The sequence below is a fragment of the Pezoporus wallicus genome, unplaced genomic scaffold, assembly GCF_028554395.1.
Source record: "Pezoporus wallicus isolate ANWC-B61680 ecotype Strahan unplaced genomic scaffold, APGP_CSIRO_Pwel_v1 contig_1181, whole genome shotgun sequence".
Taxonomy (NCBI): domain Eukaryota; kingdom Metazoa; phylum Chordata; class Aves; order Psittaciformes; family Psittacidae; genus Pezoporus; species Pezoporus wallicus.
This window is the reverse complement of record NW_026641428.1, coordinates 5872965-5898378: the sequence shown is the minus strand read 5'-3', so window position 1 is coordinate 5898378 and position 25414 is coordinate 5872965. Positions and strand designations below refer to the sequence as shown.

The 25414-nt window shown below is 40.4% G+C and overlaps 1 protein-coding gene across 2 annotated transcripts in view; it reads left to right on the top strand.

Annotated features, from left to right (window-relative positions):
• The first annotated feature begins 254 nt into the window (after nucleotides 1-254).
• Nucleotides 255-25414, top strand: part of SP3 (Sp3 transcription factor) — a 35937-nt gene continuing 10777 nt past the window's right edge. The window contains exons 1-6 of one of the 2 annotated variants that reach the window (XM_057423630.1): nucleotides 255-428; nucleotides 753-877; nucleotides 1061-1174; nucleotides 11282-11393; nucleotides 11478-12644; nucleotides 24632-24824. In XM_057423630.1, the coding sequence (XP_057279613.1) occupies nucleotides 422-428; nucleotides 753-877; nucleotides 1061-1174; nucleotides 11282-11393; nucleotides 11478-12644; nucleotides 24632-24824 (1718 nt within the window). In that variant the 5' untranslated portion in view covers nucleotides 255-421. Of the gene's footprint in view, nucleotides 429-752; nucleotides 878-1060; nucleotides 1175-11281; nucleotides 12645-24631; nucleotides 24825-25414 lie in introns of both variants that reach the window. The other variant, XM_057423629.1, reaches the window with a different exon arrangement.

The window sequence follows — 25414 nt, the reverse complement described above, 5'->3', positions numbered from 1 at the left end:
GCGCCAGAGTGGAGCGCGGCGCCGGTGGCTGGGCTGCCTCCCCGCAGCGCGGGGCCGGCGCAGGCCCGCGGCCCGAGCAGGCCGCTAACTCTCGGCGGGTCCCGCTCATTGTTCCTCGCACAAGCCCTGGCAAACAGGAAGCCGCCTCGGCATGGGGCTCCCCCCCCCCCGCTCCACCGCCCCTGGCGGGTGACTGGCAGGCCGGGCAGCCATTGCGAGCGGCGACGGCGGCGATGCGCAACCAATGAGCGGAGTAGGCTCGGGCCGCCGCCGCCGCTTCAGCCCGCCGTGAGCACAATAAGCATGTCCCCGGCGGCAGCCGCCTAGCCCCAGCCAGCAGGGCCTGTGTGCGAGCCAGCCAGCCTGCCTTGCCTGCCTCCCGCCCAGCCAAGCCAGCCAGCCGGCCGCTCGCACTCACACCATGACCGGTACGTACGCACCGACCGAGCCGCCCCGCGGGGCTCCCTGCTCCTGCTCCGGCCTTGCGCTTCCCCGCTTCGGCCCCGGAGCGTCCGTGTGCGAGCGAGGCGAGAGCGGCACTGAGAGCAGCAGCAGGAGGAGCAGGGGGAGGAGGGAGAAGAGGGGCAGGGGCAGCAGCACGGGGAGGAGGAGGAGGAGGAGGAGGAGGGCTCCGTGCGGGAGGGCGGGGGGAGCGCTGGGGTTAGGGGGGGGGGAGAGGGAGGGAGAGGGAGGGAGGGGGGTGATCGCTCCCGTCAGTGACTCTCCCCTCCCCCTCCCCGCTGTGCCCGCAGCTCCCGAGAAGCCCGTGAAACAAGAGGAAATGGCTGCCTTAGACGTGGACAGCAGCAGCCACAGCGAGTATCTCCAGCACGGTAACGGCGCCGCCTCGGCCTCCGCCGGGGCGGCAGCCCCCCAGGTAAGCGCAGGCCTGGCCGGGCCCCTTCCCCCCCTCCCCTCCCCCGGGTGACACGTTGTGAGCGGGTGCGGGAGCCGGTGCCGCCGCCGCCGCTTCCTGTGTGCGCGTCTGCGAGGAGCCCGGTCGCTGTCCCGCACTAACCGCCACCCACTTTCTCTCCCTGAACCCGCCCATTGTGGGTAGGACGCTCAGCCGTCACCGCTCGCTCTGCTGGCGGCCACCTGCAGCAAGATCGGCCCGCCGTCGCCGGAGGAGGATGAGGCCGCCGCCGCCGCCGCTTCTCACGCTGCCGGAGCGGTGAGTGCCCGCCCCGCCGCTCTCGCACGGCCTGCCGGGGGGAGAGACAGCACAGCCAGCCCGCCCGCCCGGGGGGAGGGACGGGACACACGGCACTGCCCGCCCGGGGGGAGGGACGATAGCAGGGCCGACCTGCCAGGAGAGGGGTCCCCGGGCTCCCCTGCCTCTCCAGGAGGAGCCGGGCTCCCGGGAGGAGGAGGGAGCCTAGCTCCCCCCTCCCCCGCCATTGAGAGCGGCGTCTTCATTTACTTTCAAACACGGGGGGAGGCGGGAAACCTTCCTCCCCCGGCCCTGGCACCGGAGCGGCTCGCTCGGCATCCGGCGAGGCTGGGAGGCATCTCACCTCCACCTGAGCGCAGCCGGTACCCTCTCCTCGGCTGTCAGCCTGGCGCCGCGCACCCAGGCAGGAACACAAAATGAAGGCTGGCTGTAGGGAAGGATGTAGTTAGAAGTAAAATGGCTGTTTAGAAGCGAACGTGGTGGTGGAAAGCTGCTTCCTGTATCGACGCTGTTTTTTCTAGGCGCAGTTATCATGCAGTCCCTCGTATTGCAAACCGAATTTCTGCCCTTATCTCTCATGCGCTGTCGGCTCTGAAAGGAGCCTTGATGACCTTGAGACCTTGTGTGGTGAGATGGATCTTGCAGACTAGAAACGCGTTCTTGTTGAAGCCAGTTTAGCAGTCTTCAGAACAAAAGCCTAATGGAAACTCACATGTTCCTTAATTGGTCTAGCCAAACTCTCTTGTTGACATAACGCTCTTGAAGTTAAAAGAGATGGTGTGTTTCTGAATAACCGATGCCTAAAAATATCAGCCTATTAAAAGGGAGTTCCAAAATACCTTCTAAAATGACGTGATTAAGCCTTTTTTGGCCTTAGTCCTTGGACAAAAAATTATCTGGTTTTCTTTTGCTTTTAAAACGAGTCTTGTTTTTTATACCTGCTGTGCAACAGCCTTGTGTGTTCTTAGGATTCTGCAAGTAGGAAATAAAACTGCAGAGCATTGTACTGATGGATGAAGTGGCTTTGGCAAGCTTTTAACAAATGTCATAATGTTAAGTTTACTAAATACTCGAGTGCTGAACTTTAAAATACTTTTCATCTGTGTATTTCAGCTTACTTTACATAAAAGGAAGCTGAGCAAAATAGTTGTCTGAGGTCACGCAGCATTTTGTAGACTAATGACAGAGCTTGAAAATATATTAAGATTCTGACCCCGTTTCAAATGTTCTTTCTGCTGAACCTGTTTATTTTCTTAAGCAACATGTTTTAAAAATACTTCTAGACAATGTTAAATGCCTGATACCTCCAAGATCTGTTTCATGATACCAGATGCATACAGTGTTGAAAAATTGAATGTTGGATCTGCCTCTTGCATGAACATACATGTTGAAAAATAAGTGATGCTTAAATGATAGCTTGCTTTTCTATATCTACCTTAAGGTTGTTCTCATTTTCAAGCTAGAATTGTGAGTCTTGAGGATAGGTCGATTGCTTTGATATGAGCTGTGCTGGGTCTGACAGGCTACTAAAGTGCTCGTACAGGACAAATGGTTCCCGATAGTTCAAAATGGGCAAAGCGGTTTTAAAATTTTACTTTATTCCTGTTAAATTCGTCTGTTGTTATGTTTATATATAAGGTACTTTTCAGGACAAGGTGGAAGTAATTCAGGAGAAGCCAAAATCTTAGTTAAAACTAAATATGAATATAAACTCGCTCACTACTTTCCATACATGAAGATAGGCCCCTCCTACATATCTGCTGTGAGGTAGGTTATAGCATTCTGGTAATTTTTACACTCCTACCACATAGCTTTTGAATGATTCAGAATATTTTGGGTGGAAACTAAATATAAATTGGAGGAGATACCTACAGTAGCTGAACTAGACTGGAATTAATTAAGATGACCTTAATAAAGGGAGGGGAGAGACTGAAGTCGCTGAAATATATTCCTTATGAAAAACAGAATGCTGAAAGGGATTTAGTGCAGTGAAGATCCGTGTGCCCCCCCACCTCCCTGAGGGCCCCGAGTCTATCTTGTTGGGAGGTGGAAGAGGGAGGGAGAAGCTGAAAAGGCTTAGACTGTAGGTAACTCAACTCATGCAGAAAATTATATCTGTATGCATGGACACAGACATAATTGTCATCCTGGTGTTTGTGATGCTCATCCCTTTCTCAGGAGTATAGATGAATCGGTTTGATACCTGTATATGAGTGATGGTAACTAATACAGCGATGGGGTGGCAGTCATTTCCTAGTATTTCCTATACCTGGACTGCAGTTCTGACTGCTGAATGTCTGGTAGAACTCTCAATCCGTACAAATGGATAGGAGAAGTTAAACTAGGTGTTTCCTTTTAGAAGCTTTTGAAGAGCTTGCTTGTGTAAGGAGAGCAGTGCTGACTCTTTGGGGGTATTTTGTTAATGCCTTACTGACATTTGCTTGGGTAGGAGCTGGCAGGGCTGGAGCCACTGTACTAGGCTAGCCAGTTACAGCACACCGCTTTCCTGGCTGAAATGGCATGCTGCAGCTGCTCCCCAGGAGCCCAGCAGTATGATTTAAAAGCAACAGCAACAACAAAACTCCCATAGGAATGCAAGGAATATTGCGTGTCTGGGATTTAGGGAAGAGCTGAAGCAAATGTGATTGTATTTGCTGTGATCTGGATGGCCCTGCTTTGAGCACAGAGGTTGGACCAGATGACCTTCAGAGGACCTTTCCAACTGAAATTATTCTATGATTCTGTGTTGATATCTGAATGCAAGCCTGCAGTTTGAGTGGACGCCACTTCTGTGCCACTGAAAGGATTAATGTGGAAATAGAAATACTAATGAGACTGACAACTGCTTGGTATAGAACGTGAGTGAAGAAGACAGTTGACAGAGCTAAACTCAACCGTCTTTGTATTCCATTCTGTCAATGAACTGGGCAGGCTGTCTCTAGTCCACAAGGTTTTCAGCTTGGCCCAGGATTCTGGTTAGACCTCTACTAGCTTTTGGATGACAAAATACTAGCAGGCATTACTGCTAATCTTGTCTTTATACATTGATGGAGATTGCAGCCTTTCAGCTTAGGCTTTGACACCATGATATTTTTTCTGCCTACAATCATCCTACAGCAGTGCTTTGTGTTTTGCCTTCTGGTGTTTGGTTTTAATGTAGATGGCCTTGACCTTGTGGCTTGCTTACCTGAAAATCTTTTCCTCAGTTGCCATACTGCTGCATCCATGGCTGGTTCAAATGCTTGCTGTGGAAACTTCTCCTTGAATACTGATTGCTACCTACAGGTGTATGTGAAAGCCTTGCTGGGATGGTATATGCTACTGCCTGACCTAGAGTGGCAGATTGTATGTTTTGACCTCTATGGATGTCTTTTCCTCTCTTAGGAATTTAATGTCTGAGAAGTTTTAGTTTGGGTCTTGCTGTTTTACTGTTTATTGCTAACTAGTAATTCTACTTTAAACTATCAGTTTCAGATTCTTTTTCATTTAGTTACAAATACTCTAGTTTCATTCCAGTCTAAACCTCTGTGAAGACCTTAGCATTAGGTGAAAAGGAGAAGCAAAGCTGTGGCAGCAGAGCTGTGCATAGGAGAGAAAACAAAAGAGGAAACTGATTCTAAAATTCAGTTCCAACAAAGCCTTGATGGCTAGTTGTGTGGTTGTATGATCAGGTGATTGTTTAAGAAGTTACAGAGTTGAGGTGATAACCAGTTCTTTATGTTCTCTTTGTTGCAACACAAAGCTGAAGGCACCCTCTTGAACTGTCATGCTCTCGAGTGCCGTTTTTCTGGCTGCGCTGGCCATGACTGGGATAGGTTCGGATACAATGCAAGGCTGGCAGTCCTGGGGTAGTGTTTGGACTCAATGATCATGGAACTCTTTTCCTACCTAGTTGATTCTATGATGAGAGTGTGAGGTTGGATAACTGGAAGGTGGGTGAATTGAGGAAAGAGTCAGGCTGGATGAGAAAACTCTTGGCTTTCTCAGTCTCCAAAGAATAAGAGCTGTCAGAGATGGCTGCCCCAGTTACAGTATGTAGCCGCATCTAGTGTGCGGCAGGCTACACTGATTCTTTAGTTAAAAAAAAAAAAAAAGGCAGGGGGAATGATTTATTTGTGTTGTTGCTTACCAACAGTATGTAGAAAACATTTGGAGAGGTTAATGATTAGCAATTATGGGGGCAAGTGGAGAAGATGAGTATCGCTTCTCTGCTGTAGACAAAGCATTTGTTTGTATCTTTTGCAAAGAGTGTTGGAGTGTTGTAAGATTGCTTTGGCATATCTTGAGCTTTAGAATCGAGTATCCGTACTTCACAGAACTTAACAAAAATCTGGAATTCCAGTTTGTTTATGCCTCAGAACATTACTTTAGCCATCTGAGATGCAAACAGCTTAACCTCAGTTTAGGTGGAAATAGTAATAGTGCTGATAGGATAGAGAAATATGAAGGCATTTTAAATTTCATGTTTCCTGCTAGGCAAAGGTATGGATGAATGCCATGTGTCTTAGTTACCCATACTTCTCAGTTCTCTGGCTTATATGATGGTTTTGAGGAAGCTCAAAGTTATTCTGACATCCATTTTCTCCTTTATGGGTGATAATATAGCTTCCTGATGCTAAGTTTCTGGATGTGAACAGATACACCATGTTTTCAGTGTTTTTATATACAATGTTTTCAGCCACCATAGAAAAGTCTTCCTGGGATTGTCTTGCTTCTCTCCATTTTACGCTTTTGCAAAGCAGAAAAGTGTCAGGTAGACTGTAGTGCCTAATAGTATGCTTCTCAAAAGCTCACCTTTTTAAATGTTCTTTGATTTTTGCATTCCAGTTATATCTTCCTAGGGCTGGATCAGAGCCAAGTGTAGAAGTCTGAAAATACGTATTTTAAAACATTTAAACCAAAAAGTTCTCTCTCTAGCATTTGAACATTTATTAAGAAGTGTTAAGGTTTCAGTAGAACAGTTGAGGCTGGTAAGGATCTCTGGAGGTTGTCTGTTCCCAACCCCCTTGTTTAAAGCACAGTCAGGGGGTATTTCTAATAAATAATACCCCCTGCCTAACTCCATCTACTAAGCCAGTTGTCTCATCATAAAAAAGTTGTCAGGTTAGTTAATTAAGCATTGTTTTCCCCTTCCTAAATCTAGGCTACTTCTGATCATCTCCTCCCTCCCCCCAAGGTTATTTGAAGGTAATTCTTTTTTCCAAAGGTTATTTTCAAGGTTATTTGCTTCATTGCCTTCCCAGAGATGAGAATGACTGGCCCCCAGCTCAGCTTTCTTGTCCTTGATTATTTGGTAGAGCCTTCAGCACCCGAGTTGAAGGCATGAAGAAAACGAACCATTTCACACAAACTTCTATGCAAAATTCTATTTTGGCATGGAGTTATGTAGAGAATACTACACATATATAGATTAATAATTGATAAACAAATGAAGTTAAATACAGTCTAGTTAAAAATGCCTCCTTGTTGCTCATTTGTTAATACTGCAGCTGTCATGTGTCTACTGGTGTCAAGGATGTTGTGTTGTTTTAGTTTAGATGGGTCCTGAAGTTCTGCTGATTAAAAACAAGCTATAAAAGATTTGGGTCCAATTGTCCATCTCAAGCAAAAAGATGTGGATGTTCCTTAAATGAGACACAATTAAATGTTAGATACATTTCACCAGATTGGAATTGGCTTTTAAAATAACATTTTAAGCAGCCCCAGATAATATTTTTTTCCCCTGAAACATTCTTCAGTTTTCTAAACTTTTGATTTGGGAAAATGCATTTCTCTGAATTGAGTGGCTTCATTGTAAGATGTCTGAAACATGCAACAGAATTAATTTGCATTAACAAGCAGCTTTGTGTCATCTGAACCACAGTGACTGATGTTGAACATGTGTTTAACCTATGGCAAATACAAGATAGGATGTATTAGCTCATACCTTAATGAAAGAGTTGAAGCAAGTGCATTTTATCTTATATTTGTAATGACCTAAGAATGCACAGATAGTTTACTGTAGCTTGGTAAACACATGGTATTAAGCTCATGCATTAGAGCCCTAGCTCTTTCATAAAACAACAATTTGGATGAGGCAGTGGCCAATCTTCTTCATTAGGTATGTGATTTTTAAATGTTTAGGAGCTCGTGACTCATTATCTGTCCACCTCTGCTCGTTTTGCTGATGCTTTTGCTCCAGGACTAAATGGAGCAAAAGTGACTTTCTGAAAAGTGCAGCAAAAAGCACTCCACAATAGACTGGCACAGATAAAGGTTTTGAAGTTCTGTAGCAGTAAAATACTAATGGGTATTGGCATGTGTCCAGTTGATATCATTTAACATGTGGAAATGCAGGTGCCTACCACATGTACCCTTTCTTACAGGGGTGTTTCTCCCCTTTCCCCTTTTACTTTGGTGAAAGTTTCCCCCCCCCCCCCCCCCCCCCCCAAGTCCCCCTCAGCATGGTTTTGATGGCTTTTTAAACATGTTTGGTTTAGATTGCTTTTTAAAAGTATCTTATCTTTTGTATGTGTTTATTTCCTTCCATATTTGACTTAATGTTGCTTTAATTTTCTCTAAACAACTTGAACAAGATAATTACTAGATTTTTATTTATTATGACCCCTCATTCTTCAGGGATGAGAATTTTGGCTCAGGGAGATCTTTTTATTTTACCCACTGGAAACTATACAAGGCTTGTTAAAGAATCAAAAGACAGGCTGAACAGCAGTTGTTGCTTCCAGTCTTTGGTGGTACTTGACCTTTCTCCAGGTGGACCTATCATTTGATTTTAATTCTTCCCATGCCTTGTGCCAGCCACTCTTTGCTCTGTTCCTGTCTCTTTCTCTCATTTCCTGATACTGCTTCCAGTGAACACCCTGTTGCTTCCTGTTCTGTCCTCCTTGGCAGAGTAGTGCTAATGCTGAACTTCCCTCAGATCTTTGTCCCTTCCTCTTGACACATAGCCTTTGGATTGCAACTGTCTAGCCTTCTCTTAAAGGATCAGTTTTTGTATAACTGCTGTCTGAGTATCAGTTGATAAGAAAGAGGGCTGTTGGTTTATTTCTACCCTAGTAGAATTTTCCAGTATTTTTGATGGATGGATAATAGCAAACAAACTTGGGTCTACTGTGACTGCACTGTAAAGATCAGTGAGGGGGCTGCAGATGTTGCTGCTCATACGTTAGTGGTAGAACTTTGAGTTACTGAAACAATGCTTTATTGCTGAGTATGCAGTGAGAAGTTACTACTCTTTTCAGTAGGAAAAAGGAGCCCAAGAAATATCTTTCTAGCTCAGCAGACTTTGAGAAAGGGTATAAGTCAAGCTTGTTATGACAGGTTGATAACCAGTTGAGGTTAGAGATCATCCTCAAATACTCTTTACCATACAGGTTTTTTTCATGCTTCAAAATTAGTAATTTTGATAGTTGCCAGATAACTTCTTGAAAGCCTCGCCCTCTTTTTGCTCCTCCCTCCTCATGATTCATCTGGTAGTGTCTGATAAAGCCAGCCATAAGAGCAACATGTGAGTAACGGGCATTTCATGCACTGTGTGTAGCAATAGTTTCTTGTCCATGTCCACGGCTACCGTGAACTCCTCAAGGGACTGACAAGTGCATCTACTAAAAGAATGGCTCTGTTGAGCTAAAACCCTTACAGAGTAGGATTTGAAGGACGATTTCACCAGATCATGAAAAAGTGAGGAGAGATGTGTGCCCAACATGAAAAAGGCAAAAGCCATTGGATGGTGATGTGGAAATTAACATATGTTTGGGGAGGAGAAGAATAAGGCGGGTCATTTCCATCTCATGAAGGAAATGGGCTCTCTTTGATCTATTTCTTTGGAGGATACTCCTATGTATTACGTGTGAGTAGAGATAGACATACTATGGCCTATTAGGTCAGTTCACCTATAGCCTAAATATTCAACATTTGCTTGTACATAGTGTAAAACTAGTGATAAATTATATTAGACTTGTAATGGTTCCTATTACTCTTTCTTTCTCTCTTGATCTAACAGATACTATAAGCACATTATATTATACATTTATTTTACAATGAAAAACATTAAACATACAACAGTCTTATTTTTGCTTTTGGTGTTTTCTGACTTACGTTTATCTGTGAATTTTCTGTGTTTTTTGCTACTTTATAAAACATTCAATTAATAATTATTTCTATACTAGTGAACTGAGTAGTTACAACCTTCTTAGCGGCATTTCAGCAGCCGGTACCTATATGTAAATATAAAAGTATAAAGCTAATATGGTAGTAGAGGAAAACGTTTTTTTTTTTTAGATAAAATGGTGTGATATGGAGTATTGTATATTTTTTTCCTAATCTCATAAATTACAAGCGTGAAAAAGTAAAGGATTTAAATATGTTGTTTAACTGAAAGAGTGATCAGTATAAGAGGAAAATAAAATAATAAAATGGAATTACCATTACTTCTTTTTCTGATCCTTCAAGCATTAAGGCCATAAAATTAGTTGATTCTGTATCTATTTACTCATAAACTACCTGAAAGATTATATGCATTTTTGAGGGCAAAAGAAGGCTAGAATTCTTTTTTAATTCACAATTATTATTGGTACAGAGGAATTTGGAACCAAGATGTGTGTTGTTGGAAATGAAGTTTACCAAGCATAATAAAACTATTTAATAGAGTATTTTTCTTGTATGCGTCAACATTTTAGTGTTGCAGCTTGGAACAGGATAAGAAAGTGAAACTAGGAAAGTCCCAGCCTACACTGTGGACTAAATTCACTCGGATGCATGCCACAGGGTTCATTCAGGCTGGCTAAGTCTCAGTGTAATGTTAGAGAAGAATAAGCTGTGTCTTGTAATTTGCATATCCAAGTCCTTTTCTAAAGGAAGTCAGAGTGCAGCATCAGAAGAAAGCTGTGGTACGCTCTCGTAACTTTCCTACCAGGAGTGATCACAGCATCAGTGTAGAAGGCCAGATTAGAGCTTTGTGTCCTGTGGACTCTGCCAAAGAGAGAAATTTTTTTTTCACAGAGCTGAATGAGTTGTAAGACAAGTTGTTTATTTGTTGCTGAATAAAATTTACTCCATTGATTTACTGTAGTGCCATAAAACAGATAAGGAGAAACTTAACTACATCTTTTTTAGATTGGTGGTTACTTACCAAGTTGATTGACTGCACAGATCTGTCCTAAGCATTGCAGGATGTTAAACCTAATTCTTAATACTCTATTCTGAAAAAGCTTGCTTTGGTAAAAAAAGGTAAGTGCAATTTACCTTTACTGAATAAGAAACAAAAGCAGATTTCATCAGTCTTTTGGTTCTTTAGCCATTCGGGGTCTGTTCTGAAACACTGACCTTTCCTATTGTTCCAGCTTAATGAAGATAGATTTTTTTGTGTCTCCTAACAGATACATATAACTAATGCAACTGTGATTTCAGTATAAAAGTCCTTAGTTCAGAGGCCTTCTTCCCTAGTGAAACAGTAACTCATACAAGCTTATAAATACTAGGACTTTGTATTATGTGTAACTTAAACTGAGACTACTCAGTCTTTCCAACTGTGTGACTAAGTCACCTCTTAACACTCTCCGTACTCCTGAGTCACAACATGCACATCTATGCCATATATTACACAGAGTCTGTCAAAAGGCAGTGGAGCTCCAGGAGATACAGGCAACACTGGTTTCATGGCGATTCCTTCACTTCTGTGTGATAGATGCTAGGCTAGGTAAGGAGTGTAGCTGAGTCCCAGGGTAACCTGGTGATGAGAGCTCCAGCAGCTGCTGCCAGCTCCCTTCTTCCCACAGCCAGGGACTTGGATTACCCAGCAGCCCCCATACCAGAATAACCCTGCTGCTGGTCACCAGGCATAGCCATGGCACAGGAGCTGCTTTTGACCTGCTCGCGAGCAACACGCAGCTCACGACCCACAGGTTGGTTACCATGAACTAGGCATTAGCTCACTTACAATATCTGTACTTCATAGTTCTAATCATGTTGCTGTTGTTCATATGGGGTGCGCTGCATGTTTCCCAGTAGTGTATCAATCTCTAGTGTCGAATTGCATGGCTGTGCTAGCATGTAGTCTGTACCTCTCTTGTTTTAATTTTGTGTTTTCTTTTTTTTCTTTTTATTCAGACAGGGGATTTGGCTTCTGTGCAAATAACAGGAGCTCCAAATAGATGGGAGGTCTTGTCTGCAGCTCCTGCCACTATAAAGGATGAAGCTGGTAATATAGTACAGATACCAGGTGCGGCCACAGTAACTTCAAGTGGGCAGTATGTCCTTCCTATTCAGAGTTTGCAAAATCAACAAATCTTTTCTGTTGCACCAGGATCAGATTCGTCGAATGGTACAGTGTCTAACGTGCAATACCAAGTAATACCCCAGATCCAGACAGCGGATGGTCAGCAGGTTCAACTTGGCTTTGCAGCCTCTTCTGATAATGGCAGTATAAATCAAGAAACTGGTCAAATCCAGATCATTCCTGGCTCTAATCAAACCATCATTGCCTCTGGAACACCTTCAGCAAATATTCAGAATATCTTATCACAGTCTGGTCAAGTCCAGGTTCAGGGAGTTGCAATTGGTGGTTCGTCTTTCCCTGGCCAAGCACAAGTAGTTGCTAACGTCCCTCTTGGACTGCCAGGAAATATTACTTTTGTACCCATCAATAGTGTTGATCTAGATTCTCTGGGACTTGGCAGTGGTTCTCAAACCATGACAGCAGGCATTAATGCAGATGGGCACTTGATAAATACTGGACAAGCCATGGATAATTCAGATACTTCTGAAAGGACTGGTGAGCAAGTTTCTCCTGAAATCACAGAAACCGCCACTGATAATGACTTATTTGTGCCAACATCATCTTCATCCCAGTTGCCCGTTACCATAGACAGTTCAAGTATATTGGAACAAAATGCAAACAACTTGACCACAACTAGTGGTCAAGTTCATAGTTCTGATCTTCAGGGAAATTACATCCAGACATCAGTCTCTGATGACACGCAGGCTCAAAATATTCAGGTCTCCACAGCACAGCCAATTGTACAACACATACAGCTTCAAGAATCTCAGCAGCCAACCAGTCAAGCCCAGATTGTACAAGGTATTGCGCAACAGACAATCCACGGTGTGCAAGCAAGTCAAAGTATATCTCAACAGGCTCTTCAAAATCTTCAACTGCAGCTGAATCCTGGAACTTTTTTAATTCAGGCACAAACAGTGACCCCTTCTGGGCAGATAACCTGGCAGACATTTCAAGTGCAAGGAGTTCAGAACTTGCAGAACTTGCAAATTCAGAATGCACCTGGTCAACAAATAACTTTAACCCCTGTGCAGACTCTCACTCTTGGTCAAGTTGCGGCAGGTGGGGCGTTGACGTCAACTCCAGTTAGTCTAAGTACTGCTCAATTGCCAAATCTACAGACAGTTACAGTAAACTCTATAGATTCTGCTGGTATTCAGCTGCATCAAGGAGAAAATGCTGGCAGTCCTGCAGGTATTTATTTTACTCTTTTTGAAGAAGGCTGGTTTTTGTTATTGTGTGTGGTTGGTTTACATACTTATAATGGGAATGACATTATTGTCTTGCTGCAGAAGCTTACTAAATACAGTGGGTTAAACGTAGTGATGACAGATTTTATTTGAAATTAATGTTCCTTTGGAAACTCCTGTAATGGTAGAATATGGCCCCACCTTGCTGCTTTTAGTATAAGCCCCTGTAACTCCCAGCTGGTCATATTGGTTAACAGCACTTCTAATACAATGTTTATTGGTGCTTAAAAGTCTTACCATGGAGAAGACCTGTGTGCTAAATTGGGAAAGGGGATATCTGACTATCTGACTATCAAGCAGTATCATTAGCATACCCTGTTCTCCCAGTCCTGAATAGATGAAATTTTCATGGAAAATCCCAACATTTCCCTTTATAGAATTTTTTTTCCCCCTGAAAATTTTCAGACCCCCTGAGGTGCTGTTATACATCTGCTGTTTTGTTAAATTTGTTTCCTACTGGTTTAATATTGGTGTAACTACGGTGTACAAAACTCATGTAAGCAGAAGTAAAAAAGCATGTAATAATCAAAATGGAAGCTGTTCTTAAGAACGTATGTGAATTTCCAGTACTATTTATTTACCTTATGTTTCAGAATGTGCGATTGTTAACGATAAACTTCATAATGTGTTTTATCTCTGTAAGCAGAGAAAGGATGTTTTCTTAAAATAGGTGTTTCTTAATGTGAGAAAAAATAAACATGCCTGTTTATTTTTGTTAAATTTGATACGGTGCATTCCAAATTTCAAGGTGTAGCTACCTAAAAGAAAGGATAAGATATGATTGAGGTTCAAGACATTTTGCTGTACCAGAAGCCATTTAATCTCATCATTGCAGGGTTGTGCCCAGGCTAGTTATGAGGGGAAGAGTGAGCAGTAGAGGTAAGTTGGGAGGGAACACTGTTGCACAAAGTAGCTTGGGAATAACTGCTTTACTATAATCATGTGATCCAAGACTGATTCATTAAGATACTGAAACATAAATGTTTAAGTAAAACATAAATATTTTGCATTGTATCCCTATTTAAGCATGTGAGAAGAATGCAGTATTACATGAAGAATGCCTAGAGGAGCTGCTGAAGCTGCTTTGTTTCAAAACCCTACTGATTGTAATACTTACGTAATTATTGATGTTGGTCTATTCTACATCAGGAAGTTCGCTTTTCCTTTGTAATCTGAAATTTGAATTTAAATTAATAAGCTGGGATGGGCTTTTTTGTTCATTTTGTTTTGAAAGCGAGTTATGTGTTAGCAAGACAAAATTACCTACACTTAGGTAAGCCTACTCTTCACTGGCTTGTAGGGAGCAGCACCAAACTGTTGATGAGTGTACTGCTCACAGCCTTTGTTCGGGCGGGGATGATGCACAGTCTTTATTCTTAAATTTTCCATTTTCAGTGACCACAGAAAGTCTTGGCCTTGTCTCCATCACACCTTGTTACCTACATGGGGTATAGACATCAGTAACAAAAAGCATGTATGGTGCATGATAATACAGCTAAACTCAGATGCCAAAATCTAACTTGTGCAATAAGGGCTCTTTGGCTTAATGTAAGATACAGGGAGGATGAGAACCTTTTTATTTCTGATACTTATATTTGGTATGGGATCATGCAGCTAATGTGGAGTGGCACAGCAGAAACTTTACAGGGAAGGGAGGGAGGAACCAAATGAAGAGACACATGAAAAAAAGTTGAGCTTGCTGTGTGCATTAGTTTGTCTGTTGCCAGCCCTTGAGAGTGTTTTAGTGGTGGTTCGTAATAAAATGCAAGCATTCCTTAATGGTATTTTCCTGTGAGAAATTTCACATGGGAAGGGAAAAGAGTAATTGTGATTAAATGTGATTAAATAGGCAGAAGGAGTAGATGAATAGAAACTATTGCCTGAAGTGAATAGCTATAAACACCTGGCTGTATGAAAAATAAGGTGGAGATTTATAGTGACATTTTTCCTACTTGTCTAGGAATAGTAAATGGACTGGAAGGTGTTAAATGGACATCCCCTAAATTTGGGGAGAATTTAATTGATCCATCCTTTATGTTACAAGAAACTTTTGTAACTTTTTGTCACTTTTCCAAAAGAACGATCAATGTGAAACTGCTTCTAACTAACAGAATCAGACTGAATTATCTTGATTGACCTTCAGTGTCTTTTCCTTATGCATCTGATATTTTGTCTACATGGAAGTTATCTGAGAGAATCTTTTTCGGTGATGTTCCTCATTTATAACCCTTCACAATAAGTGTGGCACCCTTTTTTTCAGGCTGAAGAACAAAGAATGCAATTAGAAGCAGGTAATGAAATTATAAAATTTTTTTGCAGGTCAGAAATACATTGTTGTTCTGATCTGCAAATGAGGAAAACCAGTTTAGTTTTAAACTGAAAGAGGAAAATACATGGAAGGGACAGCAGAATGAGAGAAACTAAAGCTAAAAGGGTGAGAGGCTTCTTGATTCCTCTTTTCTGCAGACTACTGACAAGCTTTGAAGCAAGTTAAGAAGGGTTTCCCTGTATTTTCTCCCTCCAGCCCAGATAATGTGCTTCCTTCCATAACAAATACAATCAGGCTGTATTTTCTCTTTTTGCTTAAGAAAACTTTTCTACCTGAGGCAGAAATAAAAAGAACATATTTCTGGTCTCAGGTCACAGATGGGTGGTAGTTGTCTGAAGTCCAGATAACATAGATTGCTCTGTTAGCCATGTAGCTGTGAGAACCATGGGTTAGGTTTTGGAAATTGGTAGCTACAGCCCATTGCGTGAGAGCTGTTCTTCCAAGCCTTCCTTCCCAGGTAAGCAACAGTGTGTGAGGCAAAACAATGTCTTTAACTAGGTCCTACGGTTTGTTTATGTAATGGAAAGGCACCACAAACCTAATGCAAAGCTAATAGCTTTGTCCAGTAAATGTACAATTTTCTTTGAAAAATGACCAGTAATTACTCTTCTACCAAAAGCATCTGCTTTGCTGGGTGTCCATAGCCAGAAACTTCCATGCACTGAAAAGTCTTGCCTGAGCATGTTAGAATATTCCTTCTCATTGTGTTTGCTGGTGCCTTGCAGTGGAGAAGGGAAGGATATTGGTTACATCACTTTTCAGAAGAAAAAGCTGTATCAAATAGTACCTACATGTTAAACTCTGGCAAAGGGCTATCTTTCTCACCTGTGTCCTCGCTTTAGTCTTCTAGGCTTGAGACGGAGTTACATCTGAGATAGCTCTCTAGCAGTCTACTTTCATTAGCAGTTTGTAACAAAATACTGCATTGTGTGTAACAAAAAGAGCTATTGCACTCACAGTTCCCGTTGCTCTTTAGCACCTTATGTGTTCAAGAAAGGTGTTTATTTCTGTTAACATGTTTATAGATTTCTTCTTCGAACATTTCATATAGAGTAGCCTTCCTTTTGGAAAAAAAGAGGATACAGAAATGTACCAGCTTGGTGTTCGTGTTTCTGAACCTGTAAGTTTTGTCAATTTGATAGAATTTTTAAGTTACTGGATTCCCCCCAAGCCATTGTCCAAACTTAACAGTGCTAATGAAAATTTAGTTGTAATATTGTCTCAGCTAATTTATAATGTGTTGAATCACAGTATTGGATTTGTTATTTCCTGAAAAGAAAGCTGATTTACCAGGTCTTATCTGGGTTGCTTAACTTTTTATAAAAATGCCTTTTTTTCTTTTTAAATTTTTTTTAATACTTCTTTTGACAATTCCGGTAGCATCAGAAGAAACTAGCAAGTGACCTGAAAGAAAGTAGCATTGGCTTGAGAAGGGATTTTGCTGCATATCAACCCAGCCACACTCAGCTGGAAGATTTATGTATTTAAAAATAAAAAATCCTACAAACAGTTTTCCATGTTGTTCTACAGCTGGAACCAAGTCAAAAGGAATCCTTTCAAGAGTTGGCTTAAAGTGCCAGTGCAAAACTGAGCTCTGCATTTCTTCCCAGTTCCTCCTCTGCAGGGGTATACCCAGTTACCGAATGGACTCATCCGCTTGCTGCCATTGAAGCTTACAGTCATGCCTGCTGATCAGCTTACACCAGTTGATAGCGAGCGGGAATGGTTGGCTGTTTGTGGTGGGGACTTCATTCCAGTCCTGCCAGAACCTGAAGTCTTTGTCATGCTGCAGTAATTTAGCTATTCAAAATTTGGCCAAAAAGCTGGCTGACAATTTTCAAGGTAAATAGTTGCCCAGGTGACAACTTGTCTTTCATCTGCTGGTGTCTTGTGAGGCTTTGGTTTGACTCCTGTTAGGTGAAGCAGTCTAAACCCCAAACAAACAAATTTAAAAGCGGAGTATTTACAGTTTTACTTGCAGGGATGGTTGTTTCAGTGTTTTAATGTTTCTGGTGAAGTAGTACTACTTAGAGCAGAGCTTTCTTCTGGCATCTAGAACTTTATTAGAAGCTCTGGCTGGTTTTCAGTATTAAACAACTTAGGTTTTTCTCTTTCTTTTTAAGTTCCAGTTTTTAACCATATTTATTTTTACTTTCAGTTATGCAGTTTTTCCTTCTGAGGCATTCTTTATACCAAGGTTTCAAGAGAAGGGGATGGTATTATTATGAAATTGAATCTGATTATTAAAAAAAAGGCTTTTGAAATGCATGAGGTAAACTGAAGCAGTGATGCTAAGTAAATATTTTCATCTAACAACATCTGGTTTGGGCTATCCCATTTAAATTTGAGGCATATAGTTTGCATGTCATAAAATTAAAATAGTTTAAAAACAATTCCCCCACTGTTTTATTTTTTATATGAAAGATTAAATTGGAAACCGGCAAACTTAAGTTAGTGCAGGAATTAGAGCTATTTATGTACCAGTCTTGTGTAAATAGTTTGATTTCAGCATGCTTAAATTACATTCCTTATTTTCTCATAATTTTCAAAGCAAATTAATAAATTGTGGAAGAATTAGATCATTATGCTTGTATGTGTTTCACAGTCTTGCTTGTAACAGCATATAGTAAATTATCTGACTTAAAGTGGAAGAAAGTTTGCATAGCTTTAGTCTGATGATGTGTTTTTAATGCAGTATCCACTGCTGTGGAATAGAATTGGCTTTTTAAATTCTTGAAAAAATGGAATTGTCAGATCCTTCCTCTGTGTCTGTACTTCATGTGCTTTCTGCTCTGTGTTCTAAAGCACCTCAGAGTCTAATTCATTTTCTTACAGCCCATGGTGGTGAGGTGTAATTCTGTTGTGTGTGTTACTCTTAAGTGAGTATTCGGTCATGTATGCTGAGTGTCTGGTTGCAACTTGGGACTGTCGATGTTAAAGAGGGTAGCCTGTCTTATCTTGGGCTCAGATACCCTCAGGATGTTCATGAAAGAATATATTGCCCAGTTTCAGGTAATTCTTCCTTTTTCATTTTTCAAATACCCTGTTTTGCAAGATACTCCTGAACCAAAAGGAAGACTCTCTTACATCTGTGGGGGTGTATGGCAAGTATCTGCGAAGTGAAAGAGGCAAGGGATTTTATTTCCAGTACTGCTTCAACTTAAAAAAAGAAGTGTGGAAGAAGCTCATCTTCTGTCTTTTGCAGTCTCAGCACTTTAGGTCCATTGTTTCAGGTTCTGTGCAGTTTTCTTGCCTTTTGAACCTCCTGGCAGGATCCCATCCTTTGGTTCTGATCTCTCAAGCTAAATTCTCAGTGCATCTGGCTCATAAAAAGTATCTGAAATTTCTACCAAGGATAATGGCAGTCTTTTCATAATGCCAGGAATGTTCACTAGGATCCTAGTTGTGATTGCCGTCTTGAAGATGAAGCTGAAATGTCTTTCACTGCTTGTAGAAAGCACATTTTTTCAAGTGGTAGTAACTTCTAAGGACATTGTCAGTGACATGTCATCATTATTTATCATACAGAAATGATAGTTCTCAATCTGCATTTAAACTTCATGTCAGTTTTTAATCCATGTGTTCCACATACATTTTGTACTTCATTTTTCTTAGTCTGAATGTTTTACTGTAACCCAGTAAGTCACTTCCTTGCAGAATTCTCAAGTATATTATAGCAACAATGATGTCATTCTTGTTTTTAGAAAGAAACCTAAACAACTTCTGAATCAAATTGTTCCTGTAATCCCATTTTGAGTGTCATTAATTCTTTCCTTCTTTGAGTCTTTGTTTACCCTTTTTTCAGTATTATCACAGTGCTAGCTTTTTTCTAACCTACTGGAGCATTCAAAGGGCCAAAGGCTTGCAACCTTAAAACTGCAGAGAGCTCTTCAGCCTTCTCTTAAAATTACTGAATGAAAATTATCCTAATCTGCTGATTTATTAAGTGTTTATTTCAGTAGCTGTTTTTACATCTTCCTGTTTTCTGTCAGTGGGAATCTTTTCATTCTCATCTAGTGATAGGACCATTATTTGGCTTCTACCTAAATACAGAACAGAAATGTTTATTGAACAGTCCTGCCTTCTTGAATTACTGCTGACAATTCTGTTGTTTGACCTTAGCAGCAATCTAACACTCCTTTATGTAGGAATAGTTAACCATGCTGGTCACAGACTTCTCTGTGTCATCTTGCTTTTCTTACCTATTTCAGCAGTTCCTGGCTGCTTCTATATCAAGCATGATAACTCTTCTTCCCTGTTTTTAGTTATCCCCTCTTGCATTATCAGTTATGGAAAAAAAAGGAAAAAATAAGGGCATCACTGTCCATAAGAATCTTAAGATGTTGTGAATCTGTAGGTAACACATCTCAAAGAACTACAGTTACTGTAGGGTTAAGTAACTGTTCTTTGATGCGTTGTATGTGTTGTAGCATTGGCTTAAATACTTTTGTGATTCAAATTTTAAATAATTAGCTTACACTAATGCATAGGATCACTTGGAAGTATGGTATGTGGCGTTACTTGTGAGGAAAAAAAAATCTGTAGCCCTATTTTTAATCTCTTTGATGCTACTGCTTAAATATTCAACACTGTGAGATCATGCGCTTAGACTCGTACACAGCAGTTGTTTTCTTCAGAAACTTAAAATCTGATTTAGAACTGTTGAAATTAGATGATAGTCTTCTGAACTGAGGTTCACAGGTATTTCAAGATGACATTCTGTAGTGTATCTTCTGTTGCCGTGTAATTTATAATAAAAATGCCTAAATCTAAATTTAAAACTTTTAGGCCGCAAATCAGTGTAGAAATTGTTAACTCTGAGTTTCATGTCTAAAAGACTTGCACAGCTGGCCAACTAATAGGGAGGGTTTAATTACATAGTTTAGTTTAAGAAGTTTAATTTGGTTGGGAATGAACAAGGACAGTGTCCAAGAAATTTGAACATCTTTATTATAGTGTCCTGACATACAGAGATTAAGGCAAGGTAAGTCAAGATACTGAGGGAATGTGAGTTGCACTGTAGGTAAAACTGAGAATAAAATTATCAAGAAAAGATGGAAAGGGGATGGGAATTCGCATCAGTTTTCTTGGATGGGAAGGGAAGCATCTGTTTGGGAAAAGAAATGAATAAGCGTGACTGATTACAAGACACTGGAACTGTAGTCAGTTTGTGATTCTGTGAGGAAATTGGTGTGAAGGTATGTGGAGTGCTGCTGTGGATCTGTTCAGTTGAAAGACTATATTTCTGCTTTGCAGATCAGGAACCTGTAAAGCTTAGCTGAGTAAAAAGGCAGGATGGCTTTCAGCATCTAGGAAAAACAGCTAAACTAGAAGCCTGCAGTTTGGAGAAGTTACAGGTAATGCTGAGAGTGCCTTTATGTGATATTCTGCAGAGGCAGATATAAAAAACCCAAAGTGGTGGCATAGTCCTCAAAGGAAGTGTTTTTGCATGGCATCCTCCTCCATTCTCAGTTTACCCCTATTTTTGTGGCTGTTGGATAAGCTAATAACTTTTCTCATAGATGAAGAAAACAGTATTTTTTTTTTTTTTTTAAAGTCCTAGTTGAAACAGACCCAAGATAGAACGTGAAACCGTACTGATGCATTTGTCGATCAAGAAGGTAAATGACCTGGGTGTGTTAGTGGGCAGCAGTAATTCTGTCTACACTAGATTATAGTTGAAATGTACTCAAGAATAGTTTAAACTCCATTTACATCTGCATAGTTTCATCTTGTCAGTTTAGTTACTTTTCTCTGAAGCATTTTAAACAAATCTCTTAGTTATTGTTTTTATTTGCCATATACACTTAAATTTGCTCCATATTGTAGCCAGCTCTGGGCTTTCTGTGCCTATGAAATACTACCTTTGGAACAAAGTTGTACACAAAAATCCCAATTTCCATCCTTTAGAGGAAAGCAAAACTTATAACAAATCTAGCTCACTAGATACCAAAACCAGCTTGAACAGACCATGATTTTCATCCTGTAGTCAGTTTGAAACAGTATTTTTGTCAAAATTTCCCCTTCATACTTAACTAGTACTAAGTTTTGAACTTAATTAAGAATGGGCATAAAGAAATTTGAAAGCATGAAAATAAAATAGTAACGAAAATGTAACCTTTATCTAGCCTCTGTTTAGTTGGTAGGAAAAAAGTTGCCTGTAATTTGCTGGTGTTTGTATCAGCTTGTCATGGCTTTAGTGATTATAGAATTTTTTTTTCCTTTTTTATGCCAAATTTTTTTCAGAGTGTGAGTAAAACCTAGTGTTCTGTCAGCTGAGACTGAATTAGAATGGAGCGTGTCCAGAGGACCACCGAGGGAGAAATGCAGAGTTGGTGCCATCTATATGATTTTGCATAATCTTCAGTTCCATTACACTGGAGATGACTCTTACCTTTTGCTTTTCTCCATGGTTTGTCCCTTCTACTCCTTCATTTTCATACTGTTCTCTAAATTACAGTGGCACCCCCCCAAAATAGGCAATCACATTCAATACGGGATTTGATACAGTCCATTCTTTGCTATACTACATCCTAGGGAGGCTAGATAAACACTTCATCTCTTGATATTTCTTTTAATTTTGTTCTATTTAAAATATAATGTACATAATTATTAAAAAGTCTTGTCTGTAAATTGCCAGTTTACATTTGTACTTTTCTGTGTGTCTGGAGTAGAAGATGGTCCAAATGAGCAATACCTAAAGAAATAGCTACACTTTCTGCCTTACCAAGATAACCAGGAAACAGCATAAAATTACAGACAGTAATTTCATTTCAGTTTTGCATTTTTTTATATAGTATTATAAACTATTATATGTCTGTGAAAATTGTTATTTTCTCCAGTATCTTCAACTCTTAGGGGTTTTACATGCCCCTCTTTTTTTTCTTGTTCCAATTTTCTCATTCCTCCACCATTATAAAGCTATTATGAGCCTTTGTGCTGCTGTAATAGTGGTGATGTTTGGAGGTGACTGGGAATAGAGAGATACTGATGAAAAAAGTGTAAGGAAGTCATGATGAAAGTTTGCAAAGTGGAACAAATGTTGCATGAGTTGAAGGGAGAAGTTCCCAAGTAGTGTGCAGTAGCAGACATTCTGGACATGTTTCTATTGTTAGGTGTATCTCTGTTATTAGAGTGTGACTTGGGTGTGTCAGTGTAACAGGAGAAATCACATGTGACATGGAATACTTGACTTCAGTAGCAGAGCTGATGCTTGGGAACGCAGATCCATACTCTAATTTGATCCATTCATCTTTGCTAGGACGTGTTGATATCTTGTAGTATGTGTGTGCAGTGCTAACTGGATGCAGCTACGGACATTACAAACTCATTATATGCCTGTGTCTAATGTTAGTAAGGTCATAATGAAATTAACTTCTTACTACAGTGTTTCATTAACATTAATTCTTATTTTAAATAAACCCAAAATTTATGCAGTGTATGTTTTGTGGAACAGTTGATTGGTAAAAGAACTGAAGAGTATGGTGCATATGTATCCCAGTCCTTAAGAACTACTTGGAGGCTAGAGTTGGCCTGTGCTGGCAGCCTCGCCACTTTGCTGTATTTGAATTCCTGTTTATGTGCCCTGTTGTATAAGAGTAAATCAGGATTTTGCCTTTTTCTGAAGTTGCTGTATGTGAATGTATTAGTATGCTTAATAGTATCAAATTTGAAAGGTTAATTCTATAAGTCATTGTATGTTGTATAGTGTTTTAGTCTTGGCTTATATAGAATAAATTTAATAGATGACATGTATATACAGATTGTTACAGATAATAAAATGGTTTTGTAGGCGAGTCTCAGAAGGTGACTTAATTTGATAGGAAAGACAGTTTGGTGTCTAGAGGTCACCACAGGTTTTCTAGGTCTTCACATGGAAGATACTTGTTAAGTTGCTGTGTGAAATTGTGAACTTCTTATGGTAACAGTGGAGCTCAGTGTGCAGGTGACTTTGGCCAGGCTTACCACTGTAATTCTGCTGGATGTTGCCACATGTGCAAAGAGTCAGCAAAAGTGAGTGTGCTAGCTCCTGGATTCCCACAGCTCAGAGCCTGTCATACTAATGCAAATAATTTCCTAGTGTTGACTTTTGTAGCCAAACCACATAAATATTCTAGACTTCCCTGTTTCTAACCCGGAATTCTCTTCCCAACGCAGTGGCTTCCTAGAGAATTATTTTAACTTCAGTCACATCCATAATGTAGTTTACAGCACAGTCCTGCAAATGGTTATACATGTGCAAGTAAAAGGCGGGCAGGCTGTGGTGTTAAGAGACTGGACTGAGACTTTATTAACAAGCAAACTTGTGTGTAGCTACACCCGTTGTCTGATGAATGCTGCTTAGGAAGGTAGACCAGGTAGCTACTACTCTTTACATGTTTTATCACAAATTTCTTCCCTGACCTCTAATGGGACAGGATGCTGTTTATGATCTGACACAACAGCTTTTCTTAAGTTTTCTTCATGCAGTTTGTCTTCATTATACAGATAATGGCTTATACACAGACTCCCAGAAAGAATTTAGAGTGGCCACAGTGCTCAGTTAAGGTTTCGGTGTTACAGTGAGATTTGAGTCAAGGATAAAAATATACGTGGTAACTAAGCCTCTTCTGCAGAGAAAGCAGCCTCTTAAATATATCCAGAAAGACACACAGCTACTCTGCTGAATCAAAGAAGGATATGGGGCTCAGGTTTCTGAAATGACACATAGAAACTGTCTTTTAAAATCCTCTTAATATGTACGTTTGTTAAAATAGTTGTTGTTTCGCAACGTGCTATGATGCTGTAATTAGTTCTTGGATTAGCTTGAATGAATACTCTGTGGGGAGAGGGTATACATACTTGCAAATGTCCATCCTACAAGGATAACTTAAGAGGGTTCTTTGCATCCATGAAATGGCAAAGACATATTTTAACTACTAGCTCATCAAAATGAAGTACACTGTGTGCTGCTCACCTCTCTCTAATGCTGAATAACGTTATTCCCTAGATGTTTTCTTCTCTATGTGTGGTGGAAAAGGCATAGATTTGAGGTGAGAAGGGGAAAATGGAACAAAAGAATGATTTTTTTTTTGGGGGGGCTTCTTTAGGTATCTTGGTCTTTCGTGGGTCAAAACCTTTTATATAATTGATTGCTCCTATCACTGTGCATACTGAAAACTTCTGAAAAAGAAAAGCTTTTTCTACTACAATACACTAATTGAGAAATCCTGAGGAAATATAAATGGATTATTTCAAACTCAGGATTATTTGAAACATGTATTTACATTTTTTTTTCTCAACCTTTGTCCAACTTCTTCAGGTTTTTCCCAAGTTTCAAGCAAGCTATATCCTCCTGGTGACAGCTTCCTTACCAAGAACAGTTCAAACTTAAACTTTAATAATTCATTATAGCTTGTCTTCAACTTTGAAATGTATAGTAAGATAAACTTTTTAAATACGTTACAGGTTACAAGGGCACAGGAGCAATGTCAGTAGGCACTGAAGGATGTTGACTTTTGACTGCCATAGCGCTCTCAACATTAAAACAGATTTGATCGTTATGGTTTCCTTCTCTCTATTTAATGGGCTACTGATGGATCTGTGTTTGTTCTTTTCCTCAGATATTAGGATTAAAGAAGAGGAGCCAGATCCAGAAGAGTGGCAGCTCAGTGGTGATTCTACACTGAATACCAATGATCTAACACATTTGAGAGTACAGGTGGTAGATGAGGAAGGGGACCAACCACATCAAGAGGCAAAAAGACTGCGACGGGTAGCTTGCACATGTCCCAACTGCAAAGAAGGTGGTGGAAGGTATGTAATGTTCAGTGTCATGTAATGATGAAAACAAAAACTGAGTGAGGAAAAACGGAGCCATAGTTAACAGTAATTATCTGCAGTGAAAGAAAACTAGAGGGTTATGTAAAAGAGCGTATACAATAAAGGACTGACACTTTTATTTCTGAGTTTGCAAATGAATGAGCAGATTATTCCATCCTCTCTGAGTTACTCCATTGAGATTAATTAGAAAAAAAAAATGGAGTTAGATGCCACCTAGTACAAGTGAGGGGGAATAGAACATTGCCCTAAATAATATGAAAATGAAATATTTTGGAATATGCACATCCGTGATTGGCTTCCTATTGCATGTCAAGGACTTGATTAAATCCTGTATTCCTGCATTTCCTCACTGATTGAGCATTTTTTCCACAGTTTGATTGCTTTGAGAGTGTTATAAAAATACAGCTATCCTGGTTTTCTTATTCACTGGTTTCCAAAGAAAAACAAGGTTTGTGTAATAACTAAATACCAAATTTTGCATTGGTTTTCAGTCGGTGGAGTTAGTGGAGGGTCAGCGGCTAACAAAGAGGTACTAAGTTCCAATTCGTATAAAACTTCAGGGC